Source organism: Neovison vison, chromosome 10 (assembly GCF_020171115.1).
Source record: "Neovison vison isolate M4711 chromosome 10, ASM_NN_V1, whole genome shotgun sequence".
Classification (NCBI taxonomy): Eukaryota; Metazoa; Chordata; class Mammalia; order Carnivora; family Mustelidae; genus Neogale; species Neogale vison.
The window spans coordinates 31,542,165-31,566,906 of NC_058100.1; the positions used below are offsets into that span (position 1 = coordinate 31,542,165).

At 56.5% G+C, this 24,742-nt stretch overlaps 1 protein-coding gene across 8 annotated transcripts in view; it reads right to left on the reverse strand.

Moving 5' to 3' along the window:
- The window catches only part of GPR161 (G protein-coupled receptor 161), a 42,829-nt gene that overhangs the window by 12,519 nt on the left and 5,568 nt on the right, over positions 1-24,742 (reverse strand). For 7 of the 8 annotated variants that reach the window (XR_006386605.1, XM_044266896.1, XM_044266893.1 and 4 more), the window contains one exon: positions 4,679-5,107. The exons of the other annotated variant lie outside the window; for it this stretch is intronic. Coding sequence is in view for 6 of the 7 variants with exons in the window: in XM_044266896.1 (XP_044122831.1) it covers positions 4,679-5,064 (386 nt within the window). In the remaining variant the exon portion in view is untranslated. The remainder of the gene's footprint in view (positions 1-4,678; positions 5,108-24,742) is intronic. 8 annotated transcript variants of the gene reach the window in all.

The following is a 24,742-nucleotide window of genomic DNA, read 5'->3' on the forward strand; positions in this document are numbered from 1 at the left end:
CAGATGTGTGTGCTGCTCCCGAATGCCATGACCGGGAGGGGACACTGGTCCCTCCTGAGTCCCGGGAGATGAACCAGGCCACTCTGGGGCGTCTCCCACCCTGTGCCAGGTGACGGCCGAGACCCTGTGCGGCACCATCCCGGTGCACGACGTGGAGCGCTTATGCTCAGGCAGGTGGAGGGGCACCTGGGAGGCTTCCTTCACTTTAAAAAAAAAAACAAGGCAGGGGCACCTGGGTGGCTCAGTGGGTTAAGCCGCTGCCTTCGACTCAGGTCATGATCTCAGGGTCCTGGGATCGAGCCCCGCATCGGGCTCTCTGCTCAGCAGGGACCCTGCTTCCTCCTCTCTCTCTGCCTGCCTCTCTGCCTACTTGTGCTCTCTGTCAAATAAATAATATCTTTAAAAAAAAAAAAAACAAGGCAGAGATTTCAACTTCTCTTTCTTTTTTGTGAGCTTTACTTATTGAGAGAGAGGGGGAGGGCATGTAAGCAGGGGGAGGGGCAGAGGAGGGAAACCTGCTGAGCGCGGGACCTGATTCTGGGCAGAGGGTTCCCACGACCCATGAGATCACAACCTGAGCTGAAACCAAGAGTCGGATGCTACGTGCCGAGCCGGCCAGGCGCCCCAGATCTCTACTTTTCTCTGCGTCATTAAGACTCTGCAGGCCTTCTGACCTCAAGACCCCGCGGCACGAGCCTGGGTGTAGAACCCAGGCCCGGGGAACGTTAACCCTACGGCTCCTCGGACCGACTCCGGCCTGGCGGTCGTAAAAATGCTGACAATTAATAAGCCGTTCTCCGGAACAGAGCCTGTGGCTGTTCCTAACACGGCTCATTACTGTTGCTTTACGGCCGGACTTCTCATGCTCCCCACGGCTCTGGGTCCACCGCGGACCACGGTTCTGGCCACGAGCAGTTCCGGTGGGACATGACCGTGAGAGTGCGGCCCCAGCTGGGCCCTGCATCCCCTCGGGGTGCTGGGGTCGGGGGCCCGTCTCCCAGAGTCAGAGGGGCCCCTCACAGAGCAGAGCAGCCATTTATATCCGGGCCCTCCAAGCACGACCCTGGCTTTAGGGGCTGTTTTCGGTTTTTGTAAAATGCACAGCTCTGTGAAGATGCAGAACATTCACTCCACATCTGCCCACCAAAAAAAGAAAGAAAATTAGGATTTCATAGATTTGAAACTTCATTTCTCTCCACTTAGCCTCATTTAGGCCTAGCTGCAGGCTGAAGGAAAGCACAGAAAAGCGACCGCCCGCTCCCCGCAGGCCATCAGAGGCCGAAGCGGAGGGCTTCCTTGGCCTTCCGGGCGCCCAACCGGCTGCCGGAGCTCAGTCTTCTCTCCAGCGACTCATTTTTACGCCGGAGCCCAAGCACGAGCCCCGGTCCCAGCAGAGGCCCTGCCGTGTGGCGTGTAACTGAGCTGCCGTCACGCAGCGCCCAGGACGGCCCGCAGCGAGGGTGACCCGGCCCCAGACCGCAGCACCGCCAGGCTGGAAACCTGGAGCCCCGAACCGCCCGCCGGACCCGCCAGGGGCTCGCTTCGAGGTCCGTGGGGCTGAGTAGGAGCCCGGCCTTCCCCTCCTCACACCGGACGAGCTACCTACCGGCAGCGTGGGCTTGGGCGGGTTCACAGAGCCCCACTCGGCCCCTCTGCAGGAGGGGGTCTGTCGAGCTGCTGCCCACCGGCCCGGATGAGATTCATTCAAAGCCCAGTGTGGCGCCTGGCAGGGGACTGGCCGGCAGCCCCTCCGGTTGGGGTCACGACCAGCACCTAGGATCCCGCCTCTTCCGCTTTCTCAGAAACGCGCCCAAGTCCTCCTGCTCGCCCCGTTCTCTCTGCCCCTCACTGCCGCTCACTGCGTCGTCTTCTCCTGCCCTCCACGCCCTCCAGCCCCTCCCCGTCTCTGTTTCTCTCTCACACACACAAGAGTTGCATCTTCAGGATTCCAGCAGACCAGGGCAAATATGTGACCTCCAAAATCACCGAGATTGAGTAAAATTAACTTACTGAAACTAAGCAGGCAGGAGTGCCGTATGTCATTTAAACGGACAGGATCAAGGTACCTGGTCCAGTCAATCTGCATCTTGAAGCCACGCGAATGACCAGTAACAAGAAAACCAAGCGTGTGTGCCCGGAAGCCACCTGAAGACCCCGTTTCACGCCGCCCCCACACTCGTCACAGGGGTCCGCCGGCTCCACCTCGGCCTGCAGGGCAGAGACCGGAGACCTGCCTGTCGCCGCAGGGAGGCCACGGTCCCTTCTCCACTCCACTGTGTCACCGGGGGCGCCGGCGCCGGGCTGGGGGTCTGGGGCGCGGGGATCGGAGCTCCAGGGGGACACGTGCGCTGCCGTGAGTCGCGGGGCTCAGCCCGTCTCCAGCCACGCCCCTGGTCCCCAGCAGCGACGGACCACATGCCTCCCCGGCTCCCCGGGCACGCCCGGCCCTGTGTCCCTTCTCTGGGCTCCGCGGCCCGGCGGCCCCTCGGGCAGTGACGTCCTGCCCACTCCGCGGTCCACATAGGATCTCATCCTACGTCCCTGCCCCTGCGTGGGCTCCCCGGCGTGTCTGTTCCTCTCGCCCGGTCCTATCTCCCCAGCCGCCGCCGCTGGGCCAGGCCTGCATCCCCAAAAAACTGTCACAGAAGAAGCGGAGGCCGTGGCTTCACGGACGGGTCCTTCCCACCGCTCACACGCCTCTGGTCCTACCCGCTGTTCGACTGACGAGCCCAAGTGTCCCCTTCCCCGGGCGCTTGCCCAGCCTGCCCCCCAAAGTGGGACAGCAGCTGGGCCGTGCCGTGGTGTTTTGTGTTCACCACCACACCCGCCTGCCCGCCCGCCGCCCCCACCCCGTGAACTCCCGGTGGACGAGGTCTGCCAGCCCGAGGACTCCCCCCAGAGCCCTCCCACGCTGGCCGACCGCACCCCAGCGGGAGAGAAGCGGCTGGACGGGGTCAGCTCTCTCCGCGGTGCTACACTCTGACAGCGGGACCGGACGCCCTGCTGAGCTCACCGGGAACCCGACGTTCAAGTCAGCAGACGACCTTCCCACGCAGCATGACCTCCCAAGCGTCCACATAGAGAGGACCCCCAAGAGGCACTTCAAAACGAATCCCCCTGCTCTGCTCTAGCCGTGGGCCCACACTCTGTGCCTCACAGGACCTGGGGCCCAGGAAGGGACACGCAAAGGGACACGATCTTTAAAAAACAGAGAAATCAGAACAGGGAGATCCCACACCTCCCCACGGCCAACAGGGTGCAGCTGTTCTCTTTAATGGGACGTGATCAGCCTGGATGGGCGGCGGCCGGCGGCGACTGCAGTAAAACTCTGCTCGGGCTTCTGAAAACCTGCCTTTGACGCAAGAATCCTAAAAGTATGTTTATTCCAACCAAAGCCACCACCCCACATGCTCCTCCAAACTGCCATGGAGCAGAAAGCCAGGAAGGGACGGTAAAAATAAATCTCGAACGGCCAGAGGATGCACTGCCATGCATCCGTCAAAAACCGTGTTCTCAAAGGGCATGTGGCGTTTGCAGGCGGGAGGCAGAGCTCATCATTGCTTCTTAACTAGAGAAGCGAAAACCACACGAGTCGAGAAGCCCATTTAAAGAAACAGGCTGGGGACAACTGGGTGGCTCAGTGGGTTAAGCCTCTGCCTTTGGCTCGGGTCATGATCTCAGGGTCCTGGGATCGAGTCCCGCATCAGGCTCTCTGCTCAGCGGGGAGCCTGCTTCCTCCTCTCTCTCGCTGCCTGCCTCTCTGCCTACTTGTGATCTCTGTCTGTCAAATAAAATAAATAAAATCTTTAAAAAAAGAAAGAAAGAAAGAAAGAAACAAGCTGTACGCAACCAAAACTTACTAGAGGCAAATACACTAAAACTGAAAGATTGCTTCTGAAGGCTGGGGTTGCGGATATTTATTCTAGTCTTTACATTTTCTGTGTCATTTTCATCAGGGGAAAAAAAAGGTAATTAGAGAGGCCAGCTGACGAGTTCTGACCACTCACTCCCTTCAGCCTGCACGCCACAGCCACAGAGCGGCAGGGTCTGGTTGGGCCTGGTGGAGGTCTGGGCTCTGGGCGCCATCCAGCTAGCCCTCACCAGCTGACGACGGATGGTCCCGGGGCAGCCCAGGGCCGTGTCCCCTCGTGACGAGAACTCCGACTCCGTGTTTTCCCTGCCTCCGGCTGGCCTCCTCCCCCAGAGGCAAAGTCAGCCTGCACCTCCCTCAGAGTCAAACACCTGCCAGTGACGAATGCAGTGACCACCAGCAAAATCCTCAGAAGCACGGGGAGAGCGGGGGCCGCCCGACCTGCCGGACAGCAGGTCGCCCCTGGGAAAGCCTGGCACATTGCCTTTCCCAGCTTCCTTCTCTCATCTGTAAAGCATGCGTCAGAGGTTTCAAGAACTTTGTTTTTTAAGCCTTGGAGTCTCTTGTAAAAAAATAAATAAATAAACCTAAATGCAAAATCCGAGATGCCCAGAGTGAAGGAAGGGTTGGAGGAGGCAGAGCCTGCTCGTCCTCCCCCGCAGAAGCCCCGGACGTCCTCCCCAGGAGCTGGGACGGAGCGGAAGGCACAGGACCAGATGACCTCCCGGGGTTCCCCCCCGGGGTTCCCCCCCCCACCCCCGCCACACAACCCGTCCTTACTCCTTCAGTTCCCTGGGGCCAGCTTACCGGTCCACGGCGATGACCCCGAGGGTCAGCATGCTGGCCGAGCTGATGAGCAGGTACAGGAGGGCCGAGAAGTTGCACCAGACCACACCGAAGACCCATTCCCTGCGGACGGAGCTGGTGGCCACGAAGGGCAGCACCAGCACGGACAGCAGGAAGTTGGACAGGGTCAGGCTGAAGACAAACTTGTTGCTGAGGGTGAGCAGGTAGGGCTTCTTGTACAAGGTGAGCACCACGAGCAGGTTGCCCAGGCCGACGGAAACAGCGATGAGGACGATGGTGACGAAGTCAGCGATGGCCCCGCCCCCGGCCCCACCGTCCCCGTGCGTGTCCCCGTGCGTGCCGTTACTCAGCTCCTTCCTGTGGCCGAGGGAGGAGTTGAGGCTCATGGTCAGGCACCTCGGCGAGCGGTGGGCAGAGCATGCCGGGCGGCTGGAGAGAGAGGGAAGACGGGCGCAGGGGAGACACGCGTCAGACCCCGTCCAACGGGACGCACGAGCCGCTGGAGCCCGGATCTCCCGCCACCGACCCTCCGCCAGCGTCCCGCCCAGCGCCACCGCAGCGGCCTGTTCCCTACAGCCAACCTCGTGCGTCGCTCCCTGCGCCTCCTGGAACGAAGGGCTCCTCCAGTCTAACCCAACCTGCTCGTGTGCCCCGAGGCCAGAGGTGCGAAGCCTTTGATGTGCTCGGGCCGCCCTGAGATGCTGGTCCCAGACTCCGCCCCAGCCAAGCAGCATTTTGAACAAGGAGGGGCAGGTGGGCTGTGGTGCTTTGGGGCCCCCGCAATTCAGGGGGTCCCCGAACCAGCAAGGCAGCAGCACCAGAAGCCACAGAGGCGACCAAGTTCAAGCAGAGCCCTGAGTGCCGGACCAGAACCTGCGCGGCAGCCCACCCCCGCCGGTCCCTGCGTCCGGGAAGGTCGGACAGCGCGCTTGTCGTAGGGGCGCTCGGAGGGGGCCGAGCGGGGCTCCGGCAAGCACCGTCCGTACTGAGGCCTCATCCCTGCCCCGGTGAGCTGCGGGGAAGGCCGGCAGGGACCTGAGCAGGAACGTGCAGGCCGCTCTCCACGACGTGACGTGACGTCCTGCTCTCGGGACGCTGGCTCGGGATCTGGCTACGCTTGAAGGCTGACATCTTAGCACTCGTCCTACAGGACGTTTCTCCAAACACTTCGTCTACGTTCATCAGCCAAAATTCCCGCAGACACTTCCTCTACCTGCTCCTGTTCCCCACGAACAGGAGACTCCAGAGAGCAGGAGCGCTTTCCTGCCACTGGCTCGTTGTCGGAAGCCTGAGCGGCCACACACAGCAGAGCCTCCCCCGACCCCCGTCCTTGACCTGATGGCTTTGGCCGGGGAGCTGGTGGCTGAGAGGCCGCCGTCCCCTTCCAGCAGTCCCGAGGGCAGGTCAGAAGGCTTCCCTTCCGAGGGAGCGGGCTGCCGGGGCCGGAGGATGAGCAGCATCGGACAGTCCTCCCCTTGAGCCTTTAGATGCCTCACCGGTGACTTGCCTCCCGCCTCCCCTTCTCCAGTTGTAAGCTCCCTCCTGGAGGATGCCGCCTCCAGACCCTTCACTAATTCAGACCCCGCTGTTTGGACCTGTTCGCAGACAACGATGACCCTCTTGCTTTGTGGTCCCCAGAACTGAATGTGCCGTTCTGGTTGTGAGCCGCTGGATGTCGAGCACAGGGGGCAGTTTTCCCCATCACCAGGACAATCTCCTGCTACAATCCGCCTCAGAACGCATTTCCTTTCAGCATCATCCTACTGGGCTTCTCTGGCTGTGCTCAACTAAAACCCAAAACTTACACACACGTGAGTTTCTGTGAAGCCAGGTGACCCCAGTCTAGAACTTACGGCATTAATGTTTTTAAGCCTAAATACAATACATTATTTCTACTAAATTTTATTTTGTGCATTTTGGCCCATATTTCCAGGCTGCTAAAATATTCTTATTCAGTTACGCAGTATGTTAGCTACCCCCGCCCTGCGGAATGAACATTCTTTATAGGTTTGGCTTCTATATCTGAGTCTGCAAGGTTATTTCCGGGTTTTGTCCCTTTTCTGTGAGTTCTGAATTTTGAATTTTGTTAATTCTTATAAGTAAACTATTGGGATGCCTGGGTGGCTCAGTCGGTTAAGTGTTTGCCTTCGGCTCAGGTCATGATCTCAGGGTCCTGGGATCGAGTGCCTCGTCGGGCTCTCTGCCAAGTGGGGAGCTGCTTCCTCCTCTCCCTGCACCTGCTCTCTCCCGCTCTCTTTCTCTCAAGTAAATAAATAAAATCCTTAAAAACAAAAAACAAAAAAACCTCCTAGGGGTGCCTGGGTGGCTCGGTGGGTTAAAGCCTCTGCCTTCGGCTCAGGTCATGATCTCAGAGTCCTGGGATCGAGCCCCGGCATCGGGCTCTCTGCTCAGCGGGGAGCCTGCTTCCTCCTCTCTGCCTACTGTGATCTCTGCCTGTCAAATAAATAATAAATAAAATCTTAAAAAAAAAAAAGGCTCGTATGGTTCGTCTCCCTCCCCATCCCATCTTGTTTCATTTATTCCTTTCCTCCCTCCCCAAACCCCAACATGACCCAAGGTTTTAAAAAGGATAACAAAGAAAAAGAAAAGCCAAGAAAGAGAAATCCATAGGTACCAGAAACAGAAAATTCAAAGCCTGAGTTACAATCCCACACCTGTGGCCAGAAGAACATGAGACCTAGTTCGCTAGGGCCGAGGCCTTTTATGTGGGAGGATGACTTTGAGTTCCACAGGCAGAGAACTGGTACAGAAATCCTGCATAAACAGTGGGTTCTAGAAGGGCTGTCCCCTCCGTGGAAAAGGGATTAGAAAAGCTCCTCCCACGGGCAAAGGGAAGCAGCAAAAACACAGCCATCGACCTGAGGTTCTGGGTGGAGAATGAAATGCTTCCTTCCTTGAGAAATCAAACACTGAGTCCTGTGCAGCGCTGATACGGGCACCAAACCCATGCACTGTGCAAGTGGCAGAGATCCAAACTGATGAATCCGTGTAAAGGTGAAGGGGACGAAAGTGAACACAAAATGGCTCTGTGGTGAATTTCCAACACTCGGTGAAAGCGAGCGCACGGCATTCATGCGGAGGCAGAGTCAACAAAACAAAAAGCAGAAATGACATTCCAAGAACTTACACTAATAGGAAAAAATGAATGAAACTTTAAAATAAATGCTATTAAAAGCTTAAAAAGAAAAGGGGTAAGAACCATAACGAAAGAGCAGACATCGTGAAAAAATGGTAAGCAATTGCAAAAAACAATCAAATAGAAATTCTATAAATTAAAATTTTGTTGTCAACATTAAAAACTCAGTGGTTATGCTGAGCAGCAGATTTAGCTAAAGAGAAAGATGATGAACTGGAAGATAGCTCTGAGGAAATTAGTCAAAATGCAGTTAAAAAGATTAAGAAACTAAAAATACAAAGAGCCAAGATTCAGGAAGGATAGGATAAGAAGATCCAACATAAGTTCGACGGGACGGCAGCAAGGGATTAGACACGTGGGTAGCAGACACCTACTGCCAGGCTCCTACCCAGCCTCCATTCTCGTTTTTCTCCTATGGGCAGGCCTCTGACTTAGTGTTGGTGGTATCCTCCTCCCAGGGACCCGGAGATCCCATCCCCAGTTCTGAGAGCTGGATGCTGAGTGATCTAAAGTAACCCTTTGTCCCCTTTTCTTCCAATCCTGACAAAATGGTCAAGGAGAAGTCTGGGGTTGGTGGAGGTGGGAACAGGGATATCTGGGGAAGGCTGCTCTGACCTCACAAAGACGCAAGGAAGAAAAATCTTTTCCTGAAGTCCCTAAGGGCGAAGAAAGCACAGAGCTGCGGCAGCCATCTTGGGATCCTTGGAGATGCTGAGCCGGCGTGGTCAGCACGGCAACCAACGGTCAGTCCTCGGGCCACTGAGTCAACAAACCTTCAAGTCACTTCATCCTGGCTTCTGGTTATGGGAAATACCTTTCTTAAAATGATTTTTTTATTATTTATTTATTTATTTTTATTTGACAGAGAGAGAGAGAGATCACAAGTAGGCAGAGAGGCAGGCAGAGAAAGAGGGGAGGAAGATGGCTCCCTGCTGAGCAGAGAGCCCGATGCGGGTTCGATCCCAGGACCCTGAGACCATGACCTGAGCCGAAGGCAGAGGCTTAACCCACTGAGCCACCCAGGCGCCCCTTAAAATGACTTTCAGATCTATTGTCAGTTAAGTTTCTATTACTTGAGTCAAAAGCATCCAACCTGCATTAGGTCGCACCTACACTGTCCGCACTGAGATGGACACAGTTCTTAAACAGGGGCTGAACTTCTCTAGAGTTAAAGAAACACAAGAGTCCTCAGAATGAAGGGGCATATCGAGTTCTAAGAGTAAATCGAGAAAGTCTGGGATGCGTGGGTGGCTCAGCTGGTTCAGCCTCTGCCTTCAGTTCAGGTCATGATCCCAGGGTCTTGGGATCGCATCCTGCATCAGGCCCCCTGCTCGGTGGGGAGTCAGCTTCTCTCTCCTCTCTGCTTGTGCTCTCTCTCATTCTCTCTCTCAAATAAATAAATAATCTTAAAAATATTTAAAAACAAAACAAACAACAAACAAAAGATGGAAAGAAATTAAGAAAGCATTACTGGTGCGTGTTACTGTCCAGCAGCCCCACAGCTGGCTTGGGAGCTGGGGTACGGAGAACCCAGGGCTGCCGGATGAGCCCGAGGTCCTCTGGTCCAACCTTTCCCAGGAAGCAGACAGGGTGTGGGAGCCAAACGGCCGCCCACCAGGAAAATCCAAAATCCTGGGCTCCGCCAGGAGGCCTGCAGTAGGCGGCACAAGCTGCAGTGAATCTCTCAGGGGTGAGCCCTTAAAGAACAAGAGAGAGGGCTTGGAGCGCCCCCGCCAGCGGACGTGTCCTGGCAGGCGGCCGGATTCCGCAGGGCCTGACAAGCCGGGGCCCGCTGCAACGGCGGCAAATCCACGGGTGACTCACATCGTCACCTGCGGGCCAGGTCTGCCGCCAGACACGAATGGGGTTCAGAACTCCCACACTCACCGGGTCCTGCCTTGGGCTGCAACTCTGACACAACACGAGCATCTCCTGGCTAAGGGGCTTTTTAAACATTTTTATTTATTTATGTGCTTGAGAGAGAGAGTATGTGCAGGGGAACGGGGGGCAGAGGAAGAGGGAGAAAAAGAATCTCCAGCAGACTCCTTGCTGAGTGGGGAGCCCGCTGCGGGGCTCGATCTCACGACCCTGAGATCATGACCCGAGCAGAAAACGGGAGTCGGACGTTAACTGACTGAGCCCCCCAGGCGCCCCAGGACTGAGGTTTTAATGAACGTCTCAGAAGTTATTCCTGACAGGTCACCAAACGCTCCCTCCTCCTCCCCGCCGCGGCTCCGCGAAGCAGGGACGTAGGTCTCGGGGCTACCTCGCCCTGCGGCCGTTCCCGGAGACGGTGAACAGTCTGCCCGGTCAGCCTGCGGCCGCGGCTCCAAATCTTCAGGGCCGAATCGCGACACTCAACTACGTGATCAGTATCGTTGTGGGTTAAAAAACAAGGCAACAGTATTGAACATTGAGACACGTATGTACTGTGTTTTAGAGTAATTTCCGAGAAGTAATTCTAGAAGTACCTTGACCTGCAAAAACAGAATTACTGCAAAGTAAGGACAGATTACCTCTCGTTTAACTGTGCAGACTTGGACAGTATGGTGTCACCTATTTCTTTTTCTTTTTTATCTATTTATTTGTCAGAGAGGGAGGGAGCACAGGCAGGGGGAGCGGCAGGCAGAGGGGGAAGCAGACCCACGCTGAGCAAGGATTCCGACGCGGAACTTGATCCCAGGACCCTGCGATCATGACCTGAGCCGAAGGCAGACGCCCCACGACCGAGCCGCCCAGGCGCCCCCCTCATATTTCTACCTAGAACTCTGACTGTCATCAAGGGCCGCGTACCCACTGTGGGTCAGCGGCCACAGGACACGGGCCGGGGGTGGGGGCAAGCGGGTGTCCTTGGCACTCCGGGAGGGCGCTCACAGGCGAAGCTGCAGGAGCCACGGCGAGAGAGGGAAGGGCGAGGGGCTGAGAGGGTCACGAACCCCCTCAGACGCTGGTGAGAGTCTGCGACCGACCCCCTGCCCTCCGGGGTCCCGGAGCCGCTGCAACTGCTCTGCACGGAGGTGAAGCAGGCCGGCTTCTGCCCCTCGCAGCTCCGAGAACCCCAGCTCGTACTGAGACACGCCATGGTCTGCCCACGAAATGCCAAGACCCCACTGTTTTGGACGTTAGCACCGGGGACCGGGGCGACGCAGGCCCGGCCTTCCGCGGCCTTCTGGAAACCGCACGCCCTCCGGCTGCGCTCACGGAGCCCGCACGGCTGCGGCCAGAAGCACTTCGCCCCCGGCCCGCGCGGGGATGTCTGGGACCAGGAGATCCGCGTCCCAGTCCACAAGCCCTAGGAAGGCAAGGAGGCCCCCGACCCCTCAGGGCCCACAGAAGTGAGGCCACCAATGGGCCCCCGAGAGCCCGCGGACGGCGGGCCCGGCTCGGTGGGCACCAGAGGCCGTGCGGGTCGGAGGCGGCGGTTCTCCTGGCGGCTCTGACGCGGGGCCACGGGATGAGACAGGACACGCCCGTCCTCTCCTGAAGTTTTCTCAGAAAACCAGTTTCTCGGGGCAGGAGAGTCTCCTCCGACGTCCTCAAACCTCCCGGCAAGGGAGCGGCTCACTGCGGTCTCCGCCTGTCTTCCGGAGGAGCCCGAGCCGCCCGGAGGCCCCAGCATCGCTGCCGGCGGGCTTCACGCCCATCAGATACCAGGCAGGCGCGGAAGACACGCCAAGAAACAGCCCTGCAGGCCAGGACGTGGCTCTGAACTTCCGGGGAGCCAGGCGAGGTCCGGCAGCACGGCTCTGACCCTTCGCACAGGGCTGGTCACCTCAGCACCTGCAGACGTCACACCCGTCCGCCGCCGGGGAGAAGGTTCTGGTAACTACCTTGCTTTGCACTAATGTCCCCGAGATCGATGGTCAGCCCACCCCCTCCCGCGACAGACCGGATGAGAGCTGGGGAGCGGTCCTCAGATCCCCGGGTGCCTTCCCATATACCTGCCATCCTTCCCGGCACTCACGTGACCGTTGTCCCAAAGGCGGCAGGTGCAGCAGGCTGGCCTCTGCCGGCCCAGAGCCCCTTTGTTCTTGTCCCCTCAAGGCCACCACGAACCTAGGAATGTCCTAGCTCCAAGCCTCCCACTGCACACACAGAGCAGGTCTGAGTTCTGGATTGCTTGGGAAAATGCTCCGCAGAAGGAAAAAACACGGCGGTCAGAACCGCACATGGCCCTAAGTGAGTTCCTGATGTGACCCGAGTGAGTTCCTGAAATGCAAGACCTGGCCTTGGTCCCCTCTGTACGGACGTTACCCACTTGCGTACCTCCCCGCCCTTCACAGCGTCCTTCCGCGGCGACTAGAAGGCCAGAGGCTAGAGGCTCTCCAGACTGTGACCGCGCCCACAAGGGTCAACACTGAGTGCCTCATGCCGTCCCAAACCAAGCGCCCGCACCTCAGCACGGAGACTTCCCAAGGCTCGGCCCTTGACCCATCCCCTTCTCCCGAGACCCCTGAGACTCTCATCCATTTCCAGAGTGTTCATTATTTTTAACTATTAATAAACAGTATTTGCAAAATACCGTGAACATACAACGTGTCCCGACAAGCACCATCTCATCAGATCATCTGGGTAACTTCTGAAGCAGGATTTGGTCAAAGTTATGCTTCCCCCCATTTCAGAGAGGCAGCCTAACCTGTGGTTAAGAGCATGAAGTCTAGAACCAGAGAGTCTGGGGTCAAGTCCCGGCTCCACTGCTCACTGGCTCTGTGACCTTGACGCGACCCCTAAACTCTCTGGGCATGAGCTTCCCCGTCTGTAAAATGGGGACAGCAGGGGACTGTCCCCTAGGGTTGGTGGGAGACGTCAAGAGGCTAATATTTGCACGGGCTTAGAATAGTGTTTGGAACCACGTGTTTGTTAGATAAGGAAAACGGGGAAACCGAGGCTCAGAAAGGTTACGTGCCTGGTCTGAGAAAACTAGGTCTGATGCCACGAAGCTACCATCAGGCCATGCGTTCACCACAGAAGACTCGGCACGGTGTGGCCTCACCTCCAATTCCGACTCCTCGCCCACCAACCCCTTCACGGCCTCTGGCCCCGCCGGCCGTGCCGCGTGCTTCTCTGTCCGGCTTCCTTCAGTCCCCCTCTACTCGGGACACCCTCCCTGGGTGTGCGGCGGCTGCGTAAAGCTTTACTGAGCCTGAAACGCGCTGCGGGCCACCGGCCTGACGACTTCACGGGAAGAGGGAAAGAAAGAAACAAGCAAGTGGGGACGGGGAGTCGGAAGCCTGAGGAACGAGCGGGACAGACCGAGTCACGACACGGGACCCGGCCAGGCCTTCTCGGACCCGACGCCAAAGCACAGGCAAAAACAGAAAAAAACAGACAAACTGGACTTCATGAAGACTTAAAAATCTGTACATCCGAAGGTACCATCTGCAGAAGAAAAAGGCGACTCACAGCATGAGAGAGGGTGTGCAAACCATGGTTCTGATGAGGGACCACCGTTTAGAATATATTAAGAACTCCTAAAATTCAAGAACAACCTAAAACAAAACAAAATAAAACAAAAAACCCTGTGCCCAAAAAAGAGATGGAAGCGGCCGGCAGGGACACGAAAGACGCTCCCCGTCACTGAGCACGGGAGCAGCGGATAAACTGTGAGGACACCGTCGGACCCTCGTTAGAACGGCCGCTGCCGGGACAGAGACCGCGAGACGGACGACCACGGTGCAGGAGCCGATGTGCAGAAGCGAGCCTCTCCCTCCGGCGGCCGGCACGCACTGCTAAAGCGCCGTGGAAAACAGCAGGAAGGTTTCCGGAAAAGCAAACACTGAGTTAGCACGCGGCCCAGCCGTCCGCTTCGACTCACGAACCCGACAGCACGGAAGCGAGGTCTCAGAGAGACGTGTGCGCCTTTCCGAGCGGCATTCTTCATGCCCGCGGACGTGCGGGAGCAACCCAAGCGTCCACCGAGCGATGGACGGGTACGCAGGGTGTGGCATGTCCTTCGGCACAAGGAGGCTGTGACGTGTGTCACAAGGAGGCCCCGACACGGGGGACCCTGGAGACACGGTGCTTCGTGGCACTGGTGGGCACGGAGGGACGGATGACGGACGACTCCCTTCCAGGAGGTGCTCAGAGCCACCGGGACGCTCGAGGCAGAAGCGCGAGCTGCTGGGGGGGGGGCTGGTCCTCGGCTTAGTTTGCCGGGAGGAGGAGACTTCTGTGATGGATGCCGGGAGCGGCTACACAACCCGGGTTTGCACCTAACAACGCCAGTTCCACGTTAAATACAATAGAGAAAAAAGCTGAAAAACAAATTTATTCATGGTTCCTTCCCTTTAACGCCTCTGCCCACAGGGTCTGGAGAGTCAGCAAGGGAAGGCAGCGGCCGGCTCCCCCCAGGGCCAGGGAAGAGCGCCTCTGGCATCAGGAGTGAGCCCGCACCCCAACCCCGGCGGGGGGGGGGGGCTGCATCTGGCCGGGATGATCGCTCCCTCCCTCGCTTGTCCAGCACGGACCCCCAGGCTGAGCCCACCCGGTGGCACAAAACTCAGCTTCTCTGCTGCAGGTCCTGTCGTGCTGGGGAATGCAAGGGACACTCCGTCCTAAGCCGGGCTGCAGTCGGAGCCATGGACCGCCAGACGAGTTTTGAGGGGCCCTTGGCCTCCCTCCCAGGCCACCATCAGCAACACCACCGCTGCCAGCACCCCCTGGTGTGTCCCGGTCGACGTGGAAGGGGGCGACCAGCCATCGCAGCCTCTCAGCAAGCCCACAAACCAGCTGCTCTCACCATGAAGACAGCTCGGCAGGGGAGGTCCTGAGTCCCGGGGGGAAAGCCCTTCAGGAAGGGCAGGGAATGCAGCGTGGTCTGACCACTGCTGCCGGGGGAAGGGGCAGCATCCTGAAGGTCGAGCCAGACCGAACTACGAAGACCACTCTTCCAGACGCACACGAGGCGGCGACCTCTCCTTTGCCAGGCCCTGGACACCCCGGCCGGGGTCGCGGGACTCCCGTGGGTGGAAAACCACGCCAGCTTTTCCAGGGCAGGCGCGGATTCTGCCTGGAACCGGGATCCCAGCCGTTTCCAAAGGCAAGGCTGGGTCGGACCGGGTCATAAGAGCCCTGGGCTGTTCCAAATTCCTGCTGCTGCTGGATCCCCTGCTCAGGCAGAGAAGCCAAGCCGCCCCCAACCAGACTTCGCTCTCTCAGGCCCGGCCCTCCCGGGTCTGCTCCACCTCACCTTACGGTTGCCCCAACCTCCCAGTGGCTCGGAAGGTAAACTCGGCAGTCACTCCCGACTCCTCTCTCTCCCACAGCTCCTATCTCGTTCATCAGCAAGTCTGTGGGCTCTAATTTTGACAGGTTTCTGGAATTCAGCATCTGTAACTATCTCTGCTACCATCACTCTGGTCCAGGCTATGCTGTATCTTCTCTAAATTATTAAAATACCTTCTTTACTAGCCTACCGACATCTGCCACTGCCCCTTCTCAACACAGCAACCAGAATGAGCCAGTTCACACAGAGCTCAGAACAAATGAACAAGTCACTGCTTTATGTATAACCCCAAAAAGGAGTCCCATATCACTCAGAATAAGCCCTGCACTTTCCCCCACAATCTGGCTCTCCGTTACTGCTCCAACCTTGTAACAAAAATTGCTTTTTTGATCCACTCCAGCCACACTTTCTCACTATTTTGCAGGTGCATCAATCATGCATCCACCTCAGGGCCTTTGCATGCGCTGTTTCCTGTGCTGGGAACGCCTTGACCCCAGGTATCCTTGGAGGCTGCTCTTCCACTTCCTCTAGATTTTAACTCAAACCGCATTTTTGGCAAGGCCTTCCCAGCCCACGCTGCCTTTCAGAGCCCTTTCCAACACTTCGTGGCTCTGGTCCCTTCCTGACTTTTTCTTAGTGCGGATGCACATACTTACTCATCTCGTTAATGCTTTTCTCTCCTGCAAGATGGTACATTCGTGAGTGCAAGGAATTCTGTTCTGCAAATTCCTTCACCAGCATCTAGAACAGTGACTGACAAAGAAGAGGTATCCAATATGTGTGATAGATAATCAATTGTATGAATGGACCCGGGGCCCAGGGTACCCTGGCACACTGGGCTGACCCTGGGGCCCCCGTACCCGGCACACCGGGTAGCTCTCGCTCTGCAGACGAAGCAGACGCTCTTCGCCACCCAGTCATCATCCCCTCCTCTCTCAACACAACTCTCACCGGACGCGGGCACTAGATACGCCAAAAGCAGACGTGCTGCACAGAGCTTGGGCGGCCGTCAACCCAGCCCCAGTCCGTGGGAGTCCACACGTGGCCAAGGCTCTCCATTTACTGATAAAAGGGGACAGACTCGGCTTCTGCCCTTTTCCTCTCCCCGCTCTCCTGGCTGGAACTCAAAGCCAAGCCTCCAAGCGAGGCAGCCACATTTCCACAGGTAGCCGGAAGTCCCACGCAGGGAGTTTAAGGCCCAAACCACATGTCGGACTGCAAGGCCGCCGTGCCCAGCCACGCTAGTCACCCCTTCTTGGAGAAGTCCCTGCTGGACGGTTTCCCTTCCGTGCCACGTAGAGCAACGCCACCTTGATACGCCGGGTCAAGGCGGGAAGAGACACAGCGGAAGGCGAACCGTGCTGCGCTGTCACCCCACTGCCGGCGAGAGCGGGCGCTGGGGGGGGGGTCTTCCTTCACCCTCCTCCTCCTCCCATCCACCCACCCCGGCCCCGCACAGTGAGCCGAACTCGCCCACGCTTCCCTAGGGTAACCGCAGAATCAAAGACTCCAACTGTCAGGAAGAGAGGCCTCCGGGAACGCCTTCTTTTCCAAAAACGCACGGAACCTGAGCTAACCCTTGGAAACGCCTCGTTCTGCAGAGTTGAGTTTCGGGACGTGGTAGGGTTTTCCCACCTTGGCATATCAGAACTCTTTACTTTAAGCCCTTAACCAAGCTTATGAAAATCTATCACACATTTCTCTATATCTTAAAACAAACTCTACAAAACATAATCGTTTTCACGTTGACTCAAGGTCATTAAGTACCAAGATAAATGGAATTCCGACTTGGGAAAGGTCTTCGGGACGAATTCCAGGGCCCCGGCTTTCTCCCGAAAGCTCAGGTTAGACGGCGGCGCTCGCCCACGGACGTCCACCGCAGGCCACGAACGCGGACTCCCTCCGGCCGGGTGAGGGGACGGCATGTCCTCTCACACAGAATGTGCCTTTACGTCCCTCTTATACCTTCCCTGCCGCTCTCCTAACTGTCGGCCTCCGCAGTAGGTCTATCTCGAGTTCTCCTCGCGCAGCTTGTTGAAGGCCTGCCTGAGGCCAGGCCGCGCGTCAGGAGGAGATCTCCAAGTCCTACAAAGGACATTTCCCCCCGTGCCCTGGGGGACAGCTGCTTTTCTAACCTCTCAACCCTCTGCCATGTTAGTGACATAGGAGCTATGGCACATTCCGGAAAAACGGGAGCCTTGCAACAGCTCTGAGCTCAGCATCTAATTTTGGTATTTTTAGGTAGTAAGAGGGAAACTGCTGAATCTAAGAGCAAAATCATTGCGCCCCACTGGGTTTTCTGCCATAGAAGGAAGCCAGATTCGGAAGCACAGATGAACGTGTACGGAGGTCTGGGGTGGCAGTTTCCTGAAGGGCCAGTGAGCTCCTGGGAGAGGCTAGGAGGACATCTGCGGACAGCGTCCGCGAGGCCGAGTGACAGGGCAGAGTGGTACCAGTCCTCGGCCATCCTGACCCCTCGTATCTCTGTCTCCCAACCACCCTGTCACACACCCTCCGAGCCTCCCGTTCCCAGCTGCGGGCGGGCGGCCGCTCACTGCCGACCAAGGAACCGGTGGCTTGTGCACCCCGGAACTACGGTTCTTCCAGTGTCTCTAGACGCTGTTGTGCTCAGTAAAATTAAAATTCATTTTTCACATGGTAATTGATTCAAAGCAGCTTTTTGTAATGAAGCATTTTCTCCAGCTTAAGTTATATTAAAAGGCAAGGCAGATCCAAGAAGCCTGGGGAAAGCCCGGAAATCACTACCAAAGCCATTCCGGGCCCCTGACCTCCTTGTTGCCACTTACATCAATGACAAGAAATTCAAGGTCCACCTTAACAGCAAAATTCTGAAGAAAATTTTCTGGAACATTCCGCCCACACAGTGACCCTTACTAGCTCTTACTATCTACAGTTTTCCCTTTACGTTTTATTCTGTCGGATAAGCATGTCCTAGTGCAAGGTTTTACTTTAGGTGAGGACACTTACGCCTCAGGAAAACTTCTGGATTCTTCCTCGGTTTCCCCTTTGAATTCCCAAGAGCACTTTGCACATGGGAGAAAACATTTCACAGCCCCCTACCCTCTAATATCGACGTCCGTCTGATACTCAATATAAAACAGTTTCTGGACTCTCTTGACCGAACCTAGGTTTGAGTTGCATATAAGCTTTCATTCATTTCATTCATTCATTCATATAGGAGTTTCACTGATCAGCCCTCTGAGCTCCTAACCCTCTGAGCTTCAAACGCTCCACGAAGAAAGGGAGTGAAATTAATACTTCATGTGATTGTGGAGAAGAATACACGACCTTGCCAGAGCAGCGGGGTGAGAAGAAGAAATAAAAGGCAGCCAAACTGCAAAGGAAAAAGTAAGACTGGGGCGCCTGGGGGGCTCAGTCAGCTGAGGTCTGCCTTCAGCTCAGGTCATGATCCCATGGTCCTTGGATCGAGCCCCGCATCGGGCTCCCTGTTAGTGGGGAGCCTGCTTCTCCCTCTGCTCTCTGTCCTGCTCATGCTCAAGCTCTCCCTCTCCCTCTCTGTCAAGTTAAAAAAAAACGAATCTTTAAGAAAAGAACTAATGAATGAATTCAGTCAAGTCCCAGGATACAAAATCAACATACAGAAACCAGCTGCATTTCTATACGCTGATACTGAGCTGTCAAAAAGGGACATCAAGGGGTGCCTGGGTGGCTCGTCGGTGAGGTATCCAGCTCTTGATTTCGGCTCCGGTCATGGTCTCAGGGTCGTGAGATCGAGCCCCACACCGGGCTCCACACTGGGTCTGTAGTCTGCTTGGGATTCTCTCTCTCCCTCTTCCTCTGTCCCTTCTCCCCAACCCAATTGCACACTCTCTTTAAGAAAAAGAGAGAGATTAAGAAAATAATCCCATTTATAATTGCATCAAAAATAACAATATACCTAGGAATAAACTTAACCAAGGAGGTAAAAGACCTCTGAAAACTATAAAACACTGATGAAAGAAACACCCTCAGATGGCACTAATAAATGTACGGTGTACCATGCTCATGGACTAGGAGAATTAATACTGTTAAAATGTCCATACCACCCAAAGCGAGCTACAGTCATAATGCAATCCCCATCAAAATACTATCAAAATCTTTTCTTCATTTTTCTCAGAAGTAGAGCAAAGAATCCTAAAATTGGTATGGGACCACAAAAGGCCCCAAACAGCCAAAAAAGTCTTGAGAAACAAGAAAGCTGAAGACACCACCCTCCCTGATTTCGAACTGTACCACAAAGTACAATAATCCAAACAGTATGGCAGTGGTATGAAAACACACCACACAGATCAGTGGAACAGAAGAGAGAGGGGCGCCTGGACGCTTCAGTCAGATAAGTGTCCAACTCTTGGTTTCAGCTCAGGTCATGACCTCAGGGTCATGCAATTGAGCCCCAAGTCAGGCTCCAGGCTCAGCGTGGAGCCTGCTTAAGATTCTCTCCCTCCCTATCCCTCTGTCCTCCCCCAACTCTTGCTCCCTTAAAAAAAAAGAACAGAGAGCCCAGAAATAAACCCTCACGTAAAGGGTCAATTAATCCACACCAAGGAAAGAAGAAGACACAGCAGAGAAAAGGCAGAGTCTTCGATAAATGGTGCCGGACGGCTGGACAGCAACAGGTGGAAGAATAAACCAGACCACTTTCTGACACTACGCACCAATACTACCTCGAAATGGATAAAGAATGAAAGTGTGAAAACTGAAACCATAAAACTCCTAGAAGAAAACACAGGGGCCAGCTCTTCCACACTGGTCGAAGCAGCGTCGTTTAAGCCAGGTGCATCGAGAACAACGCAGGTTCAGCACAAGGGAAAACATCAGAAAAGCTTCTGCACAGCAAGGGAGGCCGTCAGCAAAACACAAAGGCAACACACTGGGTGAGAGAAGGTATTTGCGAGTCATTAAGGGCTTAATATCCAGAGTATATGAAAACAACTTCATATCAAAAAAACAAACAACCTGATTAAAGAATGGGCACAGGACTTGAAAAGACATTTTTCTGAAAGCGACACAGTTGGCCAACGGGCACATGAGAATGTGCTCGTCATCACTTAGCCTCAAAGAAAGGCGACTCAGAGCCGCGGCGAGGGAGCACCTCGCACCTGTGCCATCGGCGAGCATCAGAAGAACAACGACGGGGCGCCAGGGTGGCTCGGTCGGTGAAGCGTCTGCCTTCGGCTCAGGTCACGGTGTCGGGTTAGGGTTAGTCCTCTCCGGGTCTGCAGGTGAAGGCAACGGAAACACCAGCTCACAGAGAAACCTGCACCCCTGTGCTCGCTGCGGCGTCTCTTACAATCGACAAGACGTGGAAACAAGCCGAGTGTCCATCCGCAGACGAGTGGAAGGAAGACGCGGTGTGTGTGCACCACGGCAGTCCTCGGCCCCGCGGGACCACAAAGCCGCGCCACCCGAGAGAACCGGACGGCCCCGCAGGCATCCTGCTGCGTGTCAGCGCGAGAAAGACGACCCGAATCCCACTCACATACGGAATCCGAGAAACTAAACAGACTCCCAGACGCTGGCCGTTGGGCGGGGGGCGGTGGGGGGACCGCTGAGGGGTGCAGAGGCACAGACCTGCGGTCACAAAGCAAGGCACAGCGAAGGGACGCGCGGTGCAGGGGACCCGTCGGTGAGGCTGCGCGGGCTCGGAGCGCGGGCGGCGGCGGCCAGCTCGGGCGGGTCCCCTCACGACAGGAAGCGAGGACCGCACAAGGAAACGAGCGCAAGCAGGTAGCTGCGAGGTCTGCAGAGGGTGAACTCAACCGATGTGCACGCTACTGAAGACGCGAAACAGAAACTCCATCTTCGTTTCCCCTTCAAACTGTAGTGCAAGTCCGAGATTTCACTCGTGAGTTCAGTGGCCGGCACAGCGGACGGACGCGTCTGGGACTCCAAGAGGGGCCCAGGGCTCCAGGACGCAAACCTCACTGCTCAGTTACTCCGGAAAAGGGCTCCGGCCCAGAAGTGAGCTGCTTCCGTGCCCAGCGAGGGGGCGCCCCGCGCGGTCGGGGCCGGTCGGGTGGCGGGCTCCCAGGGGACGTGCTCCGCTCCAGGCCAGGCGGCTGCTGGTGTTTCTGCGCACCAGCCCTGCCCTGGGGGGGCCACGCTCATCTGTTTTACGGGAAACAGTATCAGGACGGCGGAGGAAGGTCAGCTAATGTCCACGCAGAAGACTAGATCACATCGAACCCACTCACGACCCCAATATTCTACATCAGTGGTTCTCAGAGGAGCTTCTGCTCCCACGCCCACCCCTGCCCACACCCGTCCCCACCAGGAGGATTCTCTGGAAATGCCCGCGACATTTTTGGTTGTCACGTCTCAGAGGACAGTACTGGCACGTAAGGCCAAGGACACTGCTGAACACCCTCGACGCACAGGGCAGCCCCGCACCAGTGGTCCGGCCCCGCACGTCAGCAGCACAGAGGCCGAGAAATCCTGCTCCGCGGGAGCGCTGTGGTCGTTGTCGTCTTCACCGCATGTACTTACCCAACGGACCGAAGGGAAGTGAAAGGATCCCCCCATCAAACACACGCGCTCCAAGGACACAGGAGAGACAGAGACTACGCCAGGAGCAGGACGAAGATTACTTCTATCACGAGATAAACAATGCTACTACGTTCATTGGTTTCTACCCCCAAATCATTTGGTTTGTTATCCTCCTGGAGCCCAGTGAACGCATTAAACTCATATTGCTAAAATTGAGAATATTATCTTTCCATATTTTAAAGTAATATCACTTCTGAATCCTTTTTTTTCCTGACGACCGTATCTGAGACAGACGCCATCCCAGAAAGCCCCGCGACGGAAGGGGGCGTACCACCACTGGTCCTCCGAGATACTCCGAGCTTCCCCTCCCCACCCCTCACTTGCCTACCCCTAAAAAGATTTCCTGAATACCTACTCCGTGCCAAGCCACTGGGACCCAGCACTGAATGAGGTACCAAAACCTGTCCCCCCTGCAGCGCAGTCGAGGGAGAGGGGACAAGAACAAAGAACAGTGAACGAGCAGAGAGCAAATATACGAAACAAATGCAGAGAATGGCATGCCATGAAGAACGACACAGCACGGTGAAAGGAGGAGGAAGGGGCCGGTGGTGGGAGCGGGCAGGCAGGCCTCACCCAGGTGGGATCAGAGCAGAAAAAGACACAAAGGAATTTCAGGCCACAGGAAGAGCCTGTGCAAAGGCCCCGTGGCAGAATGGTGAGTACACTAGGAAAACGTGGAAGAAAGGAGAACAGCAGACCACCTAGAGTCCGAGGCAGACGACAGGACAGAGGCCACCAGGATTACGGAGAAGAGCTCATGTCTGACAGAGGTCCCTGGAGCAATGCGGCTGACAGGTTTTCAAAGGGTCACTCTGCTGCTGGGTCAAGCATGGACAGAGTGGGAGCACAGATGCAGGAACACCAGGTGGCAGGTGGCTGCTCTAGCCCAGTGACAGGTGAAGGCTTGGACCAGGGTTGTGCTAAGGAGGTGGTGTGAAGTGATCAGATTCATTAATCTCCGACATGCAGGGCACTTGAGGCCACAGGAGCCACTCAGTCCAGCCGTGTTCTCTCACACACGATGAAACCGAACCCCAGAGAGCTGAGCGAGCTACCCAGCCACGCACGTCACTACTGGTAGAGCCCAAACGTCCTGACTGCCTCGGAAGGTGAGCCTGGCAGTCAGGTCAAGTGCAAGGTCAACGGGAGGACGGCCACCTCACGGAATCCAGCGCACCCTTCCTTGAGCTCCCACGGCACCTGGCGCCCTGGACCGACTTCCCGTTCTTCTGAAACCCCGTCTCCCCTCAGCTCCTGCCGCTCTCTCTCCATCCTTGCTCCCTGCTGTCAGTGCTGCTGCTTCCCAAGGGTCCTGCCACGCAACTTCCTCTCCCAGCTACAGAGGGAACTAACGGTCGCCCTCCTCTACATCCCTGTGCTCTGGCAGCCGTGCCCAAGTTTCCTCTGGAGTCACCCTTTTCAGACCTGGAGTCCATGCGCCTCCACGGATAGGACACGGGATTCCGGCCTCGCCGCCCAGCCCATGGCAACTCCCTCTGACCCACTCCGTGTAGGAGACGTGAGGGCCTGTTGCAGGGTTAGCTGGGGGCAGAGACCGCTGCCCTCCCCGCTAGATTTGAACTTGCAGCGCCCACCCCAGTCAGCTGGAGGGGAGAGCCTGAGACAAGAGCAAGTAAGAAACGAGTCCGACAAAATTGCTTGAGCCTGGACCCCACGCCCGAAGCCAGACCCACTCCTGAGCTTTCTAGGGATGTGAGCCGGCCACGTTTCTTTCTGCTTCAGCCAAAGGGAACCAGATTTTCTACCCCTTGTAAAAGGGGGTCCCACCTGATACCTCGCACCCGTCTGCGTGCTCTGTCCAGACCCACCTGCACAGCGGTGACTCCCAACTCTCCCCGCGGGTCCCGGACAAGCCCTCGGAGCTCCAGAGTCAGACTCGCCCACCCAGGAGCTGTTTCCGCCCATCTGCGACACCCAGGCCACTCAGCCAGAGCATGCACAGAGCACCAGTCACCAGCAACTCTGCCCCCCTCTCAATGCGCTGGCCTTCACGGTTCTCACCACCCCCGAAAACCACCACCACCCGCCCTAATCCCTCCAGCCAGAAACCCGGGACACCAGAGAGCCCTCCTGCCAGGTAATCTTGATGGGGCCAAGGCCCCGACTGCCTTCTTCTGAGTGTGTGACCTTGGGGAGATGAATGAACATATCTGAGCCTTGGGTTGTCAGGTGGACTTGCTTGTTTCAATGAGACGCTGTAGGTGAAAAGCAGTCACTGTGCGTTGGTTCCGTTCCTTATCACAGACATCGCGCGCACCCGTAAACACTTCACGGTCACCGGCCACTGCCATGACCCCAGCTGGGAGCCTCCCTGTCTTTCTCTCGATGGCTACTCTTACCTCATCTTCTCCCTTTGGTCTCCCCCAGCCCTCCCCAGAGCCGCTGGACGAGTGACTCCTAACCAGCCTGGTCACGCTCGGCCAGGCCCAGCCACCCCCACCGTGTGCTCACTTATAACCCCTCCACGGGGCCTCTCCGACACTGGGGGCTGTGCTCCAGCTCCACAACCTGGCACAGCAATGTGTCCACCAAGAATGCCGATTCTCGAGGCGCCTGGGTGGCTCAGTAGGTTAAAGCCTCTGCCTTCAGCTCAGGTCATGATCCCAGGGTCCTGGGATGGAGCCCCGCATCGGGCTCTCTGCTTAGCGGGGAGCCTGCTTCCCCCTCTCTCTGCCTGCCTCTCTGCCTACTTGTGATCTCTGTCTGTCAAATAAATAAATAAAATCTTAAAAAAAAGAAAGAAAGAGAGAAAGAAATCCCTCTAAAAATGAAAGAAAATAGATATCCCACATTGGCTAATGAGGCTAATGGACAAATTCAAACCCTGACTTCCCCATTGTCCGAGAGGAGGGAACCTGAAAAAAGGCGTTAGGAAAGAAACAGTAATGTAAAAATTTTTTTAAAGATTTATTTATTTATCTGACAGATGGAGAGAGACCACAAGTAGGCAGAGCGACAGGCAGAGGGAGAGGGAGTAGCAGGCTCTCTGCTGGGCAGGGAGCCCGATGCGGGGCTTGATCCCAGGACCCTGGGATCATGACGTGAGCTGAAGGCAGATGCTTAACCCACTGAGCCACCCAGGTGCCCCAATAAT